This window comes from Haliotis rufescens, unplaced genomic scaffold (genome assembly GCF_023055435.1).
Source record: "Haliotis rufescens isolate VD_foot unplaced genomic scaffold, xgHalRufe1.0.p SCAF_4, whole genome shotgun sequence".
NCBI lineage: Eukaryota > Metazoa > Mollusca > Gastropoda > Lepetellida > Haliotidae > Haliotis > Haliotis rufescens.
This window is the reverse complement of record NW_025964112.1, coordinates 19,646,309-19,666,296: the sequence shown is the minus strand read 5'-3', so window position 1 is coordinate 19,666,296 and position 19,988 is coordinate 19,646,309. Positions and strand designations below refer to the sequence as shown.

The 19,988-nt window shown below is 38.8% G+C and overlaps 1 protein-coding gene across 2 annotated transcripts in view; it reads right to left on the bottom strand.

Moving 5' to 3' along the window:
- Positions 1-2,815: 2,815 nt before the first annotated feature.
- Positions 2,816-19,988, bottom strand: part of LOC124132127 (alpha-catulin-like) — a 44,176-nt gene continuing 27,003 nt past the window's right edge. The window contains exons 11-17 of one of the 2 annotated variants that reach the window (XM_046495813.2): positions 19,596-19,781; positions 18,165-18,182; positions 15,776-15,826; positions 15,026-15,286; positions 11,665-11,787; positions 11,155-11,238; positions 2,816-10,651 (exon numbers count right to left, since the gene is read on the bottom strand). In XM_046495813.2, the coding sequence (XP_046351769.2) occupies positions 10,433-10,651; positions 11,155-11,238; positions 11,665-11,787; positions 15,026-15,286; positions 15,776-15,826; positions 18,165-18,182; positions 19,596-19,781 (942 nt within the window). In that variant the 3' untranslated portion in view covers positions 2,816-10,432. The remainder of the gene's footprint in view (positions 10,652-11,154; positions 11,239-11,664; positions 11,788-15,025; positions 15,287-15,775; positions 15,827-18,164; positions 18,183-19,595; positions 19,782-19,988) is intronic. The other variant, XM_046495814.2, reaches the window with a different exon arrangement.

Here is a 19,988-nt window from a genome sequence, read left to right as displayed (position 1 = left end):
TTTACCAATACCCTTGTCTTTGCCTAATCTCCCAATTACAATATACAAGCCGTTATATTTACATAAATCCAGGAGTTTATACCCATTACAGTTTGTTTCAGTATCCATTGATATTCTATCTAACTTTACACCGTTGTACATTTGAAAACAATAATTCCTCGTCAATAATATCATTGTCACATAAATATTCGTCCAAAATGATAAAATCCGGAAGATTTTTAGTACCACAATTCATATCACCAACAATACACATATACTGTGAGCAGTTTGACATACGAATAATATCATTTTCTAGTGTTGTAAATATTTCCGGTGAATGAAATCTACTTTGCTCTGGTGGTATATACACAGTTCCTAGGATAAGGTCATCGTTAACATGCAGGAAATCACTTGGTATCTTACACCATAAAACAATATCATGTATCTTTTTGATGACGCTCACTTTGTCAAATAGTGTCTCTTTGATGGCTACAATGATCCCGCCAGATACACGTGTGTTCAGTACGTTAGTTCTGTTATTCATATGAACTGAAAATCCTTGGATGTTCACAGCATCTAAATCACACGTTCACAAAATCGGGGTTCAACAGCTTTGTCCTAATACCACACACATTAAGTTTCTTAAGTTACGTTTTCACTGTTAGATGACTCACGGGTTTGCTGACCTCCGTTATTTTCCTACCGCGGCCTGTTTTCTCCCGTGTCCTCAGTCCTGGCCATCTTGTTGGGTTTTCTGTTGTCTGACCGACCGACGGCACTCGCATATGATCTCCTGCTGGGGGGGGGGAGCGCCTAGTGGGGTGAGATCTATAAACGGGTCGTCTCCTGGGTACACACGTCTCCCGTCTATATACAGTCAGTCTACTGTGAGTTTAGATTTCAAACCACGCCTCATTGCTTCCTTGAAAATGGGGAGTAGATCTCTTCGTCTCTGCACAATTTCTTGAGGAAACTGTTCACTAACACCGAATTGCGTTTCTCTCAGCTGTCTTGTGTTAGTCAGGATTTCCCACCGTTCGGTCGTGATTTGCAAATTTTGCCACTATAGTACGTGGTCTGTTAGATAAGTGAGGGCCAATCCTATGTACACGTAAGAGGTGGATGTCTGTGTCACCCTTCATTTCTTTCTTTAAGAAACCTTTAATTACCTCTTTAGGTTCTTCTCCAGGCATTTCCGGGATCCCATGAAAGAGTAGATTATCTCTCATAGAGCGTGTTTTCAGGTCAATAACAGATTCTTTCAGGTCTCGCTGTTCCTGGTATATGGAGTCTATGTCATAAAACACGTCTTCTACATCTCTCGACAACCTGTCCCGATCATCGGTACTCTGTACATCTTACATCGGTAAGCTCCCGTACCTGTTGTTTCAGCTTTTTGTTTTCTGATGCAGTCTCTCTCACACAGGCTTCAAGCTTATGAACGCGAAGTGTTGTCTCTATCATTGTAATGTCGAGAGATGTCAGCTTATTGTCAGTCATAGTTAATTTACTGTCAATGCTATCAACACATTGCATCCTCTGGTTTATGGAATTAACCATGGTAGTCAAGTGCCTCATTTGATCAAATAAGGTTTTGATCCATTCTGCGTTGTCTACACTGACCTGTGGCTGAACAACATGGCCTGGTTGAAAATCTGTATTGGCATTCTGATGTTGTGAATAATTTTGGGCGAATTGCGCCTCCATCACTGCACATCAATAATAAAATTTTCGCATATATTTATACAATGTCTGAATGTAGACTTACAGTTTGTGCATGTCAATCTTGTTCGTGTCTCAATTTCTCGGTTAGCTATCAGAGCTATCAGAGCTCTCGAAAAACACGTCCTCACGCTATGAACACAAGCTGACCTCCTTGTACACATCAACATCTCACAAACTACAATTAAATCCGACCATTTATCAACAACTAGCATTTAAATTGAATAATTTTGAATCTCAAGCTTATGATGTAGGCCTTGAAAGTCAGTTACTGTAACATGTAAATTGTTAGTTTTTTTGTTTTAAATAATAAATTACAGATTACACATGAAATCCATGATTATATTAAAAAAGACCAATAAGCCCAGCAGTGTGTCTCTTCTGGCCCATAAGGGGAGAAAGATCATGTGTAATAACTTCTGATATTTGCACATGCACATTGCAATTCTCAATGCTGAGTGGTCAGTTGAAGCAACGATATGATGTTATCCATAGTTCATGACATTATTTGAACATTAGGGTGCCTTCCTTCTCTGTAGATTTGACATTTCATACGTTTTTTCTACATATTCACTCTTAAACTGTTAATGTATAACCTTCTCGGAATTAAGGTTTATCTATCCCTGTTGAATGAATGCTGTAAGTCCCTCAACAAAGGCTTTATTCACTCAAGACAGATAGTCCATTATAAGTTGTAGTAGGATCACCCCTTGGACCCCGAGTGTTCCTGCTACAACAAATTTATCTTTCCGACATGTTTTAATGTGATATTGTAGATTAATTCAAATAAATTCCAAATTGATAGAAAACAGCTGCTCAATTGAGCTGAGGTCATGTGACATCCATTGGCTCGGAGTGTGGCTTTTTGGTTTGAAGCAGGGTATAAAGGATATATTATGTCTCTCAGAAATGCACGTGCATACTGTAGTGCTCGTGGTTGGGTATAAGAGATTTATTACCAGCTGAAAAGTTTATTTCCCTCCAAGGCGGGTTACACAGTATTTTATCAAAATCACGTGGACCAATCAGATCTCATCATTCTGACATGGAGGTATGATAATATTCCCTATAGCTCGTTAGTTATTTTCTAAGTATGTATAGATCAAGAAGACAATATTTTCATACATGTTTTATTTGCTTTGACCATGAAATGAGCCAACAAAGGGAAGGCTGTGCTGCCATCTGGTGACAGCAGAGAGAATCACACATATCGTACAACACAACAGCCGCACTCAAAACACACTGATGCTGTCTGGGCAGACTTCCTACAGGAGACATTTGCTGACTTGTGTAAATACTGAAGACAGAAAGCTGAAGTAGCTTACTGAGGTTAACATCATAAAAACAATTTTTTAAAAAGGCATTATTCTAAAAATAACATGGGTCATTAAAACAGACAAAAGTAGTCCTCTTTCTGACATACTGACCAAATAAAATAGAAATAATGGATGAAAAACAACAAAATTAAAATCAACTTTCTGACAGGACAGCTAGCTCAACGTTGACTCGAGAAACATTTCTACATTTTCATATTCCAATGAAGAATGACCTTCCACCATGTTCTGAGAAAGTAGAATTCAAAAACAAATTCAGAAAAAAGACATGCCTTGAAAGAAAAGATTGATGTAACAAAAATTAAAAGTAGCATCGATTTCCATGACTTCTCTGCTTTTGTGTTGTTTTCCACAGCAGTTGAACCAAGCTGGTCTCCTGTATGAACCTGTCCTTCCTGACCTAACACGCTCAATAAGGGAAGAAGATTCCTCCCAGCATACTACACAGGAAAGGGAGAAAACAAAATAGCACCATAGTGTCAATGTACACTTTGTACAACCACCAGAAACCTACCAACATACATGGAACCAAACAGAAATAAAGATAGAAATGAACAATAAAATATTTCAGTATATGTAAACAAAGGAAGATTACCTGGGACGAGGACAACTTCATAGTCTGTAATGTTTTCAACATACCTGAGGTAGATGACATAGTGAACTCAATACTTTGACATTATCAACCATAGAACAAAAATAATTAGAAAACATGATTGAACATATTTAGTTGGGTTATTTTTCATATTGACACTGCTTTAAAGTTTAAAACAAATAAAAAATCCAGTGTAGTCACAAACATTTTTCTTATATTATATGGTTATGTATATTTCCAATAACAGGATTTCTGGTTCAGGAAACTAATGGGAAATAAATGACAAAAGATCTGTATATTTTTGTAGTAATACAACGTACAAAAATAAAATAAAATTTGTGATTACAGAGTAAATGCAAAGTCTATGTAACAATGCTCTCACAAGGCCACATGTATAAATGGAAGAGTGTAATCATCACGGATGCATACACTTACTTTTTCTGACATTATGTAGCATTTTTCTCATTTAGTAATAACATAATTATCATCTGAAAATGTAAAGGAAATACTGAAGAAATAGGATTTTCATATTTTATGAAACATATGTACTGAAATGTATGAATACAGAAATTACAAAAGCTTGAGTAACATTAATAACAAATCTTTTGGTATTTGATTCGGCATAAAGTTTGATTCACATGACTGTTTTCAGCAGAGGGGTTAATGTTAAGGACTGAAGACAAGATCATAAGAGGGAGAGCTCATAATATTGTAATGAAGCTTCCTGGTCAAACCAGTTACAAACTGCTTTGTGATAGCACACTGCTTTCAACAAGTTATCTCCCCCTGGTTTACAGTTTTCTATATCATAACAGAAAAAAACAGTGTAATTTCAAAGCTATACCCACAAGCACACAACTCTCATCTGTTAAAAATGTGACATTTTCACAAATATTTACAATTTGTGGTAATTTTACAACCAAGAGGAGACACCTATCTTCCAGCTGATAACAGATCACCAGCTAAAAGCCTGGAGCCAGTATGCACACATGCATGTATCGCCCTAATGTATTGGTAGCGCCATCTACAATCAAGCTAGCAACCTCTATACTCTAACACAATCCGGAATGCTGGGGAAGGTTGGTTAAAGCTTTCACAAGCATTAGATTATCAAAATATCAAGGAATAAATTCATGATTTGACTTCCAAGAACAATGCAACACCCAAAGATACAAAGATGTCAGCGATAATCGAACATACATGAACAAAGGTCTCTTGATAGAGTGACTGAATATACAACAAAGCTGCTGATCATAACAAAATCAATAAATCTGATTGACAACCTTGAAAGGATATGGATTCAAAAGAATTTTCAGTGTAAATTCCATGACAACATACTACAAAGTTTGAGAAAAAGAACCTGCCTTCAAGACTAAATGCAACATGAATGTGTACATGTAAATATTTGTAGTCACATGTACACAACTTCTTGAAGTAAAAGCTACAAAAAATCAATGAAAATCAACAAGAGCCTTATTTAAATTCTAATATTCGTACATGTGGTTTTACGGTCAGAGACATCTAACCCCGCCATAACCTCAAAAAACAACCACAGCCCCATGACTGTCACATGACTACATGCTATAGAGTCAGCAGGTGCTCCATAACTGTCACATGACTACATGCTATTGAGTCAGCAGGTGCACCATGACTGTCACATGACTACATGTTATACAGTCAGCAGGTGCACCATGACTACATGTTATAGAGTCAGCAAGTGCTCCATGACTACATGTTATGGAGTCAGCAGGTGCACCATGACCACATGTTATACAGTCAGCAGGTGCTCCATGACTACATGTTATTGAATCAGCAGGTGCTCCATGACTGTCATATGACTACATTTTATAGAGTCAGCAGGTGCTCCATGACTGTCATATGACTACATGATATGGAGTCAGCAGGTGCACCATGACTGTCATATGACTACATTTAATAGAGTCAGCAGGTGCTCCATGACTGTCATATGACTACATGTTATGGAGTCAGCAGGTGCACCATGACTGTCATATGACTACATGTTATGGAGTCAGCAGGTGCTCCATGACTGTCATATGACTACATGTTATGGAGTCAGCAGGTGCACCATGACTGTCATATGACTACATTTAATAGAGTCAGCAGGTGCACCATGACTGTCATATGACTACATGTTATAGAGTCAGCAGGTGCTCCATGACTGTCATATGACTACATGTTATGGAGTCAGCAGGTGCACCATGACTGTCATATGACTACATGTTATGGAGTCAGCAGGTGCACCATGACTGTCATATGACTACATGTTATGGAGTCAGCAGGTGCACCATGACTGTCATATGACTACATGTTATGGAGTCAGCAGGTGCACCATGACTGTCATATGACTACATGTTATGGAGTCAGCAGGTGCACCATGACTGTCATATGACTACATGTTATGGAGTCAGCAGGTGCTCCATGACTGTCATATGACTACATGTTATGGAGTCAGCAGGTGCACCATGACTGTCATATGACTACATTTAATAGAGTCAGCAGGTGCCCCATGACTGTCATATGACTACATGTTATGGAGTCAGCAGGTGCACCATGACTGTCATATGACTACATGTTATGGAGTCAGCAGGTGCACCATGACTGTCATATGACTACATGTTATGGAGTCAGCAGGTGCACCATGACTGTCATATGACTACATGTTATGGAGTCAGCAGGTGCACCATGACTGTAAGGTGGCATGTGGGCATAGTTTCAAATATACATATTATCCACAAAAGTATTGTACACCAGCATGGGTGACATGACTACAACCTTTCATCCCCCTGTTCATCCATACATTCAACAGTCACACCTGACTACTGACACAAGTAGGTATATGTGCTGCCTGTACTACGTTACACAGCTATAAATATTGGCAATCCAATAGCATTGACTAGACTATAAAAGCAGGGTACAGAGTTGTTGTAAGATGTCTCAAGATGCAGTAGATTTTCAGTGCTTATATGAAGTTATTCATAATAATCTTATCCTGATCATTACAGCCATAACATCACTGAGACCTTTCATTGCAGTAACTGTTAATTCCTGAATGAGTCTTAACATGAGATTTCTCTAGTCTGAATCCTTCACATGGACTGTTTGACATCTTACTACAACCCCTGTATTCTTCAGAGCCCCAGTTTACAATGCAATCAGAGCACTAAGACTCCTCCATACAGAGTTGTGAACTTGATTACCTGTCGTACAAGGGGCCTTGTTCACTTCTCCTTCAAGCTACAGGTGCATGATGGGAGAAAAGCGTCTATATGACTACACCTCGTATTAAATACTGAAATAATATTGTACAAAAGATATAGCAAATATTATATGTGAGTAAAATGTATTTAGATCAGATTGGATACATAATATGTGATGATAAATGGGATTTTCTTAATGCAAGAAAAAAATGTACAAAAGTATGGGCAAACCTGAGGTGAACTACATTGCATTAAACAAGGAAACATTAATTATATCTCCACAGAATTCTTACACGGCACATTTTCACCGATGCACATTACCAAGTACATTCTCAATGACTTGCTGAGTTTCACACAACACTGAAAGAAATACTATGTACACATTGAAATAAGTGTCTCTTAGACAATGTTGTTTTGACAAGTAAAACATTTCTGAGGTTTTCCATCAGGCATGTGGAAGCAACACTATCAACATGGGTCACCATGACAACTTGATGATTCGGACAAATGCATTCCTACTCTAACACTGAGACTGAACAGCTGTTTGTACATTCACATTTATAAGTTCACATTAAAACTTATTAAATCAAACCTCAAAGACATCATCCACATTGGACTATCCACTTTCCCACTTTAAAATGATAGGTCTGAATTTAATCTGTAACAAGCAACAATGCAGTCAAAACCTCCTGCACCACCCAATCATGATAAAAGTTGAATTTTCTCTACAACCAGCTCTCATGAAGACAACATCTACCACTACTTCCCTACAGAACAAACAACCAATTTCAATTGTCAGAAAGATTTCTAACTACAAGCAATGTACAATGATGAATAAAAATGCCATTTTCTTAGACACAATTCTGTTATTTTCAGAAATAAAATGCTAACTGAAAATATAAGTGACATTCATTTTGAATTCATAATCCATTAAGCTCTACTTAAAGGTTCATTTATGACATCAATGTGTATCACAGACTCAAAACAGTCCTGCAAGGGATGAGAACTCAGTTCCTTGATAAGACAGTAGGAAAATAGGGGTTACCTCGCAAAAATCACGTGGTATTGAAATCTCAGGATAAGACAATCACTGCTGCGCTAAACCTCTTGACAACACCTGAACACTGATGAACACAGGATGAAGGACTGTATGCTTGTATGTACATATGTGCAAGTGTCTCTGGCAATGTTATCATACAAGGTATTGCCAATTAATGGCGGTTACCTTTTGAATACAACCTCTCTCCACATAGGAAATCACCAGAAAATGTGTAATCTCCAAGTTGGCACAAATTGCTCATTGCATCATCATAAAGTTAAACTGCCTGCTGCTAAACATTGATAAAATAACTTTCACTTTGATCATCCAAACACGATCAACCTACTTGACAAACTGACTAACAAACACTAGTAGAACAAGCAGGATCATATCCTTAAGGCAACCAATTACTCTACCTACTTTACATATAAATTCATATTAGCTACATTTCAAGATAATTTATCAAAAGATACAGATGACTTATGTGTGGAGAGTGATAAAAACACAAATTGAAGCAGTTAACCATAGCAACAGTTACTACATTCAAGTCTTAATTTGTTGGCATCAGCTAAAGTTAAAAAATGTATCAACTCGTTTACAGAAATCACTGCCTTGTTAAATAATCCCCATCATTGCCAAGTTCGAAGCAGTGGGGTCAAAGTCCTCTTGCTTGCGATCACTGGCTTAGATTAAGTTTACAACACTTAACAACATTAATACAAACATGCGACTGGAATATTATCTCATGCAAATATGCTTTTCAACAAGTAGCATCTTATATTAGTTCAGCATTTTGGTTATCACAGAAATGCGGTGACAGTTTGAAGCAAGAGCATGGAATTCAGGAAGATTTGTGAATATTTACAAGTCAAGAATATCGCTGTAAAAATAGATACTCCACAATATCTGCTCTTATAAGTTTCCTTGCATTTGACAAGTGCATTGTTTAATATTGATATTTTGAGATTGATATGGATTGTTTTATAACAGAAAACATTTAATGGACAGATATTTTCATAAAATGTTTGAGAAGTATCATCTGTATTGTAAAATTGACAAGCACTTAATCCTAAAAAGGACAGCAAAAGATTAAACCTAGCTGCTGAAAAGTTAAAACATTAATGCACAAATAAAAATCTTTCTGCCATGATTGGTTGTCTCATTATTATAAGCAGAGAAACATTTCTTTACAGCCAGGAAGAGACATTGAGATATATCTTGTGTTGCCATTCCTTATGTCAATCACTCTTAAAATGTAATATATAACAGACTCTAAAATTGTCAAATAAAATGACAATAAACAAAAAAAATAAAACCAGATCCATGAAATACTACCATTTTGACTTGTCCAACTTTAATCACAAAAGGACCATACTTGTATTACCATAATGTGAATTGGTTTTCTTAATACTTTGACACTGTAAGTTATGATATTTATATACATAAAATACAAAAATAAATTGCTAACCTGTAATCGATTTTTTTCATAAAGCTAGATATCAGCTGTAGAGATTGACACAAACAGCAGTACACTGTGACCATCAAACTGGGTTTGTACAAATAGTCTTCACAAAAAGCTTTACATGAAATGCATGTTACTTTCAAAACAATACTGAATTTGCACACCAACAATCAGTCACCTTATTATGAAACACACATGGCAAAATGGAACCTCGTTAATCTGGACTTTATTCCTGGTAACTTAGCCAGTTTTCAACAAAGAATTTCACGATAATCCATGTTTATTATTTGTCCACTACAACATTGTAATGATGCCAAAACTGTCTGGAGTAATGAATTTCACTGTATTTAATGCAAAATAAGCACAATGTTTAATTAATGAGGTCCCACAATAATTCTTTATAAAAAAATGTATATTATGAGAACACGTCTACATACATTAAATGAGGGATGAAAATTTAAAGCTCAAATAAATAACATCATAAACTTTTGATACCAGCAGTAAAATAATGCTCATAAAGCTTTCATAAAAACGACAGCCATTAATCACATTTTTATTTTGATATAATTTTGGTTGTAAATGCACCACTATGCTGTCCTAACTCACTATACTCTAATGCAAAAATTTTGAACTTTGAAAACATAGAGGGTATGAGTGTACAGTATCACACATCAATTGTAATATCAAGCAGGTTTGAATAGATTGGATGCTCTGGTTGCATCCATTTCCAAATGATAAATATTCATGAACACTTTTCTTAGAGTAAATTTACAAGCATTGAGAAATGCCCCAAAATTGATTGCGTAGTTCATTACAAGAAAATTTGAAAAGGAACAATTTCATTTTGCAACATCACAAATGGCACCAACTTAAATAAATATCAATTCATACATTGCAATTACCAATCAAACAATATTTCCATGAATTGTGAAACCTCAGTCTTGTAAGGGCTGTAAAACTGCAGGAATATTCCACTGATCTCATTGTTTTTAGTCCACGTTTTTTTTATTTGTGTTTGACTTTTGTGGACTGCAGAAGCGCCACCTAGCAGACATAAAGGATTCACTAGCCACTAAGCTCCTCCTGTCATGACTTTTCAGTACTGAGGGACTTTGACAACGATGAGGTTCGATACAAGCTTTCAGAGTGAGGGCTGATTGACGATGACCTGAACATAGCTCCACCCTCCGAGTGTGGGCTGAGGCCTCCACCATCTGTGTCACTCCCCGCACTTGATCTTGAACCTTCATACTGACAGCGCCACCTGTAACTCCCACCGGGCGATACACGATAGTCAATGTTGAACTGCAACGGAATTGAGTAAGGGATATCAAACTGACAGCAATGAAAGGGATTCTTATAAATAGCATGCCTACACACCATTGTGAACTCCTGTGAAGAGACCATTGCTTGATGTGTTACCAGTATTAATCACCTATTCTGTGTAATGCTTCAAATCACTTGGGGCAGTTGGGTAGCCTAGCGGTTAAAGCGTTCGCTTGTCACGCCGAAGACCCGGGTTCGATTCCGACATGGGTACAATGTGTGAAGCCCATTTCTGGTGCCCCCCGCAGTGATATTGCTGGAATATTGCTAAAAGCGGCATAAAACCATACTCACTCACTCACTCAAATCACTTGGCAATCTCAACTCCACAAGGGAAACTTACAAGGCACATGGATGTGCATTTAGTCAAGAAGTGTTGTGACTGTCACTGTAAACACAAGATTTGACAACAGATACTTGACAACATTTCCTTACAGAACAAAAGTAGTTTCAATCCAAAGCTTCCCAAACTTCTGACTTACCTTTGTGGCACAAATAAAGCATGTTGTGACGACCTTGGCAATGACATTCATAAGATTCTTTGTTTCCTGGATAGTACTGTCAACCTAAGGAAAACAACAGCAGATATTCAGCTTCCAAGCAAGTGCATAAATGTCTGAATCTTAAGTTCTAGACACCATGGAGTCAAGCAGTCCTTGAAGAATGGCACAGGAATCCCAGCCTCATACATTACATACTTGCCAATCATCTTGGGAGACATAAATGATTCACAGAAACTTGACAAATAGTAGTCACATAATCCTATACTATTCACGATGTTTAGCAACCATAAACCAATGGTTTATGTCCACTGATTCCAGTTCAAGTACTATGTGTACAGATCATGCATATGAAACAATGTTCAGAATCAAGGGGGTTCTGTGCTGCATTCTTATATCCTTTGAGTTCCGTGCCTAAGTCTGAAAATGATTATACATAATCTTAAGCTTAAGGTGATACTATGCATATTTATTCCCTACTCCACTTCTCACCTTGTTGAAGGTTGGCGTCTTTCCAAAGGTTGGCGCTTTAAGTCTAATGGAGAGCTGCTGACAGAAGACTGGCACCCGGTCCAGGTATATCAACAGTTCCTCCTTGTGGTGGCACGGGGGCACCTGCAAGACAAGGGGCACCTATGACACACACTGCCCTCATCCTTACTATCATACTGTCACTACAGTGTACAAGTGAGTGAGTTGGGTGTAACACTGCTTTGAATATCATGGCATGTCAGGTAATGTAGGAAAGCCCAAAGTCATGCAGGTGTTAGATGTTTACCCCTTTGCTGAAACCCTAAGTATGGTTATGGGCTGACAAACCAAGAATCATAATCAGGGTGAATTTGGGATTTTGAACACGAGATCATAGAATTCTGACATGCCTAAGGGATGCAACTCTGTAAAACACTACTTAAGTCGACATCAGAACTGACAAATTTAGTAAAATCTAAATATTTTTTACATTTATATACTTATCCTGCATTACTCCTTAATGCATTCACTGCTTACCTTACGACAACAAAAAGACTTGGGTCTTGGGTGAAGAAATATAGTTGTTTCAAAGTCCCACTCCTGCCTTTTGTATGGCCCAAGTCACCATTCTAACATCACTGCCTTTCGCCCGAGCTTAAAAAACATACTTTTGAGGTTTCTGAAGCCAAAGTGGGGAGGCAAGTCTGCAACGGGTGGGTCGTTAAACATAGTAATGCAGGATAAGTACACTAGAGAAAACTGTGTCAGACCTCCAAAAACAGGTAGAGGCTAGCGCCCAGATCTCATGAGGGTTTTTCACTCCCTGGGGATCCAGTTTGGCGGTCTTGTAAGTCTGAAGGATGATTGTGCATAACCATAGGGATATGGTGTTGCAACTAACTTAGGGCGTGGATGTAGGAGACATGGGTATAGATAACCGCTTCCTGGAACCACGCCTAGCCTAGAAGCGGCAGATGAAAACTCAAAGTGCTCGCACCGGGCACAGGAGAAGTTCACCCTCAATCTTCGGCTCCCACAATAGTCAATATTGGTGGGATGGTGAAGGAATGATCGGGTTGGCCTGGTAGTTGATTTTTTGCTACAAACTCCCAGCACAACCTGAGATATACTGCTCGGTGTGTCCCATGCTCAAAACAGACCTGGTTGATGTTGATCACACGTAGCTCGATCACCCGTGCCGCCATGGCTCAAGTCAAGAGAAATATTGTTTCCTTGGTGAGGTCATAAAGTGAGGATGCATAGGGGGGCTCGAAGGGGGGCCCTCGCAAACCTCGAAGTGCCTTGCAAAAATAGTTTCAAATGATCCCTACTTGTCATCGTATTGTCCTCTGGTATAGGGACGATGAGCTAAAGCTGAATAGCCCTTAACGCCTTTTTAAGAAGACCCAAGCGTGCAGACAAAATCTGTCTAGCTTTGGGTGAGGCAACTTGCTGTGAGGGTGGATGAGTAGGTTCGACCACTGTGGGAGGAGTAGAGTATTGTCTTCTGCTAGATTTCTGAGCTCGACGAACAACCCTCTCACTGGGCACTAGGGCGCGACCATCCAACCCCTAAGTCTGCGGATCCGGTAACAGGGAGACATACATCATGGGTTGGTGGTTTTGGCACATAGCAAACAGGTCGGACTTCTGAAGCAGTAACTGAAATGCTTTTGTGTGAAGTTTCCACTCGGTGGGAGCCACCCTGTCTTGACACCATAATACATCGGCCAGTACGTTTTGACATCTGGGGATGTGCTGAACTATGAATTATAGTTCCAGATGATCCACTAGATGAATAAATCTGAATGTCTGTTGAAGCAGGGAGTGGGAGTGCGTTGATCCCTGATTGCGAGGCACCACATCACAGTGCTGTTGTCTGTGGATATTGCGAGTTGGACGGACTGTGGCAGATTCTAACAATGGTATTAATGCTTCCAACTCCAAGTTGTTTATGTGCTACTTTCGATGGGCGCTGGACCATAGCAATGAGGCTGTCTGGCCTTGCAGGTGAGCACCCCACCCTTGAAGGGAGGCGTCTACGAACAGGTGCAGACTCGGGGATACCCCTGATAAAGAGACTCCCCCTAAGACATTCAACTCTACCGTCCACCAACTGAGGTAAGGCCTTAGTTGAGCTGGTAGAGTGACGGCTTTGGGAAGATTTTTTCCCTGACAATTAGTACAATGCGCAAACATAAGTTATGCAAAATAAAGAATTGTTGATGAAACGGAGTTGGAAGATTGCCATAGAATTAAACAGTATCTATCGGCAGATTTTTTCAGACTTTAAAGTGTGTACATATTATTGATACACGCAAACTCAATGTAACGCCAAAGCTACTAGTATTTAAAAACGTATGTATATGTTATACATACGTAGGTGGGAATTGTCAACAATTTGACTACCTTTGCAGGCAAACAATTGTAACACAAATTTAAAATGGCGGGAAACAACTAGTACATTGCAGGAAAAAAGAAGTTTTTTTATGCCTAAATAACCCACATTAAACTACACAACATGGTGAAAGTAATATGAAAGGAATACATCACCCATCAATTTTAGAATTATACCAAAAAACTAAAGGTCTAAATTAATCCAATTTGAAGCGCTCCACTGGGACACCTGCTTGCTATAGTGAGACAAGCAGTGATGTGAGGAAGGTGACTTGTCATCAAGGTCACATGATAGCGGCGATGGTCCACACAAAAGGCAGGAGTGGGACTTTATTTTTTTTCACCCAAGACCATCGCTGTGTGCTGTCTTTTTGTTGTTTTAAAGTAAGCAGTAATGCATTAAGGAGTAATACATGATAAGTAAAAAATATTTGATTTCATTTTATATGAAAAGAGCTCCTCCCCGATTGGCTACATTTTAATACACTTCAAACACTGTACGTAACACTCTGCCTGACCAAATAAATATCATTAGCACTGAATACATTACATTATAGCTTGGCTTACCAACTAAGTAAATCAGGCATCACTACAGAGGTATTTCTCTGCAACTTGCAGTTCCTCCACAGAACACAGAGAGTGTTTACCTAATGAGCACCCAACTTAATCATGTTAATACGGATGAACTTATTTCATGCCTAACCTACGAGAAATGAATAATCTTTTTCATTACTTGAGGAAGAAGACAAAAAATGGACTTGTAATACAACAAATTGCACTGAAGTTTGATATATCCTTTCTCTTTTATAACATAGGAACTTTCTCCCATATTCTTTAAACAGATCAATACCCGATGACACGTTTGCAGTTACAAAGTATTAAAAAAACTATAAATGTAACTTGTGGAGTAGAAGGTTTAAAAAAGGGCCTAAAACTGATGATTAACATGCTCACACTGAACTTATTCTCTGCTACTGCTGCTTACCCTCTGAGCAAAACCCATGACCGTCTTGTACAGCTTATTGCCCTCCTCAGCAAAGAACTCGGCCTGCACAAATAGGTCCTGTGTAGTCTTGAGTGGCCCCTCTCCACGTGTGAACAGGTACATGGCAAACGCCATGCTGGACATGTTCTTGGCACGCTTGACGATGTCATTGTCTGGCTCCTCCCACTTGTCTGTCTCAGCATCCATCTCCGAAGTGATTAGCTTCATCTCCAGACCAAGCTTGGCAATCTTAGCTTGCTCCTACAACCACCAGGTAAACAGACCTTACACATCTAGCACTGCATTCATAAAACTTAAATGTGGGAAAGCATAGTATGACTGGAGCAGGAATGAGCATGATGATGTCAAATGCCACTTTGGATAGTTTCACGCGTGTAGTCTTGATGATGATCTGAAACTGTATCTGTCTAAGCCATGTAAGATGGTAATTGAAAGTGGTAATTGGACATACCTAGTCATACAATGCTCCCTCCATGAAGTCCTCCAAAAGAGGTCACCACTTATGCATAATGATTGATCATCTAGTCATTATTACACTGTTTTGGAAACTATTCACCTAACAAAGGCACAATCAACATTTTCTCAATATTACAAGTGCAAATGCTGTTTTCCCTTCAACAGATTCAAAAGAAATCACACTTTTAGTATAGACTTGCAAGCCAAACATATTTAGTTGACGTTAACCTTGTAGAGCATATTCTCACGTCTATCTACATTCAGGTGACTTACCTCAGCATCAAGCTTAGCAGGTCTGAAGGATCTGGCGGTAGTCCCATGTTTCTGAAACGACCAATACTGACCCTGTAAACCAAATCTCCTACAAAAGCCTCAAGAGTCTGTCTACTGTCTACATGCATATCAATCAGTATGTCAGTCCAGTGTGTCTAGGCAGAACACACACTGACCCTGTATTCCACATCTCCTAAGAAGCCCTTAAGAGTCTGTCTACTGTCTACATGCATATCAATCAGTATGTCAGTCTAAGTGTGTCTAGACAGGACAAACACATCCTGTATTCCACATCTCCTAAGAAGCCCTCAAGAGTCTGTCTACTGTCTACAATACATGCATATCAGTATTTCAGTCTAGTTTGTCTAGGCAGGACACACACTGACCCTGTATTACAACATTGGATCCAATAACTGAGAAAACCATGGCATGAAATGTTGACCACATGTCCTTCTGTCTGTGTCATGCAATGCTTTGATCAGCTGAAGCACCTGATTGTTAATGTTGAACTAGTGTTGAACTAATGACATAAACTTTGGAATACTGGGTTCAAAATAGTTTTGTCTCCTTGTAGGTCATAGTTTCTTGAAAACTGGCTGTAAATTGAATACTTCATGTAGAAGTCACAATGTATGGTAGCAAAGTCAGTGGGATTTTTAACTATGCAAACCCATATTAGCAGTACCAAGACAATAGCAGCTATCTTGGAGTGATCGCCATTTGTTCACAAGACCTGATCAAAGAAAGACATGTTGTGATGTTGAGGTTCAAGGATTGTTTGAAGAAGGTGCACCACTTGCAACACATTTTTAACATTGCTTTTTTTACTCAGCCATGTCTACATAAATTCCAGTTACCATCTTAATAGCACATCCTAAATTCTCAACATAATAAAACTCCTCAAAATATGTTATGAATTTGTTTTCTTTCTTCAGCTGAACATTCTGAGAATTATAACCTTATCTTAAACATTTTACTTTGCCATATTCATCATTTCAAATCCATTTAATATAAATGCTCAGCATCCCCATATCTGAACATTTATACTGAAAGTAGGCTGCTTGATTCATCACACAACAAAAAGACAAGGACAATTGGAAAACAAAGATCTTCTCAAAGGATCTTGAATCAAATTTGGTACCCTTCACATCAAAATATTTCAGGAAAACATCAAAAGCTGAGATATTGCAGCCAGTGATAAAACATATACCGGTATGTAGAAACATCAGAAAAAGACTTTTTAAAACTTCTGACAAAAACAACACATGCTTCAAAAATCAAAATAAAGACACATCTGTACAACTGTAAAAAATATTTCTACGCTAGTAAATACATTTAATAACAAATGACACTGGAGCAAATCAAAGGGATCGTGATGGACAGTGCCATGTATGCTGCCAGTGCACACTTGACATCTTCAGTAAAATAAGTAACTGTGCAGCACATAACACACACGTAATGGTGACCATGTGACACTTAGCTGGAGTACTTAACACACACGTAGAGGTGACCATGTGACACTTAGCTGGAGTACTTAACACACACTTAGAGGTGACCATGTGACACTTAGCTGGAGTACTTAACACATGTAGAAGTGACCATGTGACACTTAGCTGGAGTACTTAACACACACATAGAGGTGACCATGTGACACTTAGCTGGAGTACTTAACACACACGTAGAGGTGACCATGTGACACTTAGCTGGAGTACTTAACACACACGTAGAAGTGACCATGTGACACTTAGCTGGAGTACTTAACACACGTAGAAGTGACCATGTGACACTTAGCTGGAGTACTTAACACACACATAGAGGTGACCATGTGACACTTAGCTGGAGTACTTTACACACACGTAGAGGTGACCATGTGACACTTAGCTGGAGTACTTAACACACACGTAGAGGTGACCATGTGACACTAAGCTGGAGTACTTAACACACACGTAGAGGTGACCATGTGACACTTAGCTGGAGTACTTAACACACACGTAGAGGTGACCATGTGACACTTAGCTGGAGTACTTAACACACACGTAGAGGTGACCATGTGACACTTAGCTGTAGTACTTAACACACACGTAAAAGTGACCATGTGACACTTAGCTGGAGTGCTTAACACACACGTAGAGGTGACCATGTGACACTAAGCTGGAGTACTTAACACACACGTAGAGGTGACCATGTGACACTTAGCTGGAGTACTTAACACACACGTAGAGGTGACCATGTGACACTTAGCTGGAGTACTTAACACACACGTAGAGGTGACCATGTGACACTTGGCTGTAGTACTTAACACACACGTAAAAGTGACCATGTGACACTTAGCTGGAGTGCTTAACACACACGTAGAGGTGACCATGTGACACTTAGCTGTAGTACTTACCTGGGGTGGAGTGGAACTCTAGTTGGAGTTGTTAGAAATGTACATGTATTAGCATTCAGTAGTTACAGCTCAGTTAGATATAGCAAATTAGTGTGTTTTACATGTCACGAAGATATGATTTGTATATAAGAAGGAGTAAAATTCCAAAGCAGCCTATAACCCAAACACAATTTCATCAAGGAATAATTCATAATGCCAAGGAAGCAAGGCACAGTTGCCCTGGGGGTATTCCATGTTAGAATAGGTTTCCAGCAACCTATGCTATTCTTAGGCAACCCAGTGTATCAGGTGCCCTGACTTGGTGACTTGGTTGACTGTGTGTCATCCTACCCCGACGGAGTGAATCATTGCTCACAATATCAATCACTGGATTGTCTTGTCCAGACTTGACAGGCTGCCATCATACAGCTGGAATATTGCTGAGTGCAGCATTAAACAACAAAACAAATAAATGAATAACTTGCTTTTCTTGAAGTTTGTATCCTAAATAATTTCCTTTTGCAAGTATTAGACTTATCTTATCAAGAATACAATTGAAAAAAAATGTCAAATTTGTACAACCTGCAAGTAATATGAAACAGAAACCAAGCAAGGTAATGTCTACATATGTCATGCTAGATCACATTCCTATTGTCAATCAGTCCCGCTATGAGCATTCTCTAGTCGATGCCTTAGGTGCTAGACATTCCGTTATCTGCATTCTGTCTCCATGCACTGCCTCCTCACACTATAACCATGCTGAAGTCAAACCTGACTTTTGGATTTCAACTTTTGTATTCTTTCAATGTGACGTTTCGATACAGTTGCTAGTACCCTTTTCAAGAAGCATTGTAAGAAAACATTGAGAGCCATATGTCAACCCTGTCTTCATTGAAACTACAGCTTTAAAAATGCCACTTTAATCAAATGTAACCAAGGTAACTAAGTATGTTTAAAGATGCATGTTTGCATATTTCCTAGAATGTTCAAGTACATTCCAATCTGCAAAAGAAATACAATGCATCGCTTATACCGTACAGTTGAGTCATTTACCTTGACTTCCTGCAATCTTGGGGGATTTTAACATCCCTAGGTGATGCTTGGACTAAAGGTTATTTTGATTTAAAAAAGAGATGTCAGTGTTAGGTAAAGACTAACAGTACATTTTGGAGACCTCATCTCGATGACGTTGTTAACATGCTTATGGAATGTTTTGACAATCCCTCAGCAATATCAAGGACTTATCCCTCCCTGTCTTTCTGGGAAGTTACATATTTGTAACACCAACAGCCTAAACATCTCAAAACAGAAAGTATAAACAATAATTAGATTGTCATATCTGTCTCAAATATCAGTACTTTCAAATCCCAAGAATAAGATTATATATTAAAGTCAGTCAGGGCAACTCTCTTACTGAGAGTCAACAGTGTTATCTCCCTTGCAAGTACTCACCCCAGGTCGAGGTAAAGAAAGATATACTGGTTTGTCCATCTTTCCTTGGCAAACATCATTGACTTCTTTGACAAGAATGGACAGATCATTAATTTGTGACTTCCAGGCATCTCCGAACACCTCCAGATTTTCCTTGGCCACCTTACTGCAGGGGTACTGAGCGAGAGTCTGGGCTGCATACAGGGTCTGAACAATGGAATACAGTGGTAGCCAATAAAGAACAGGGAACAGCGTTATCTATACGTCATTACATGAGGTTCGTTTCTGAAAGCAGTCTGACACTATTAAATTACTAAGATTAACAGGGTTAGGGGAAGATAATTGTTCACAACAAATCATGGCTGATCCATTCGAACCCACAACCAGTGAATCCTTGCAGTGATATTTATCTAA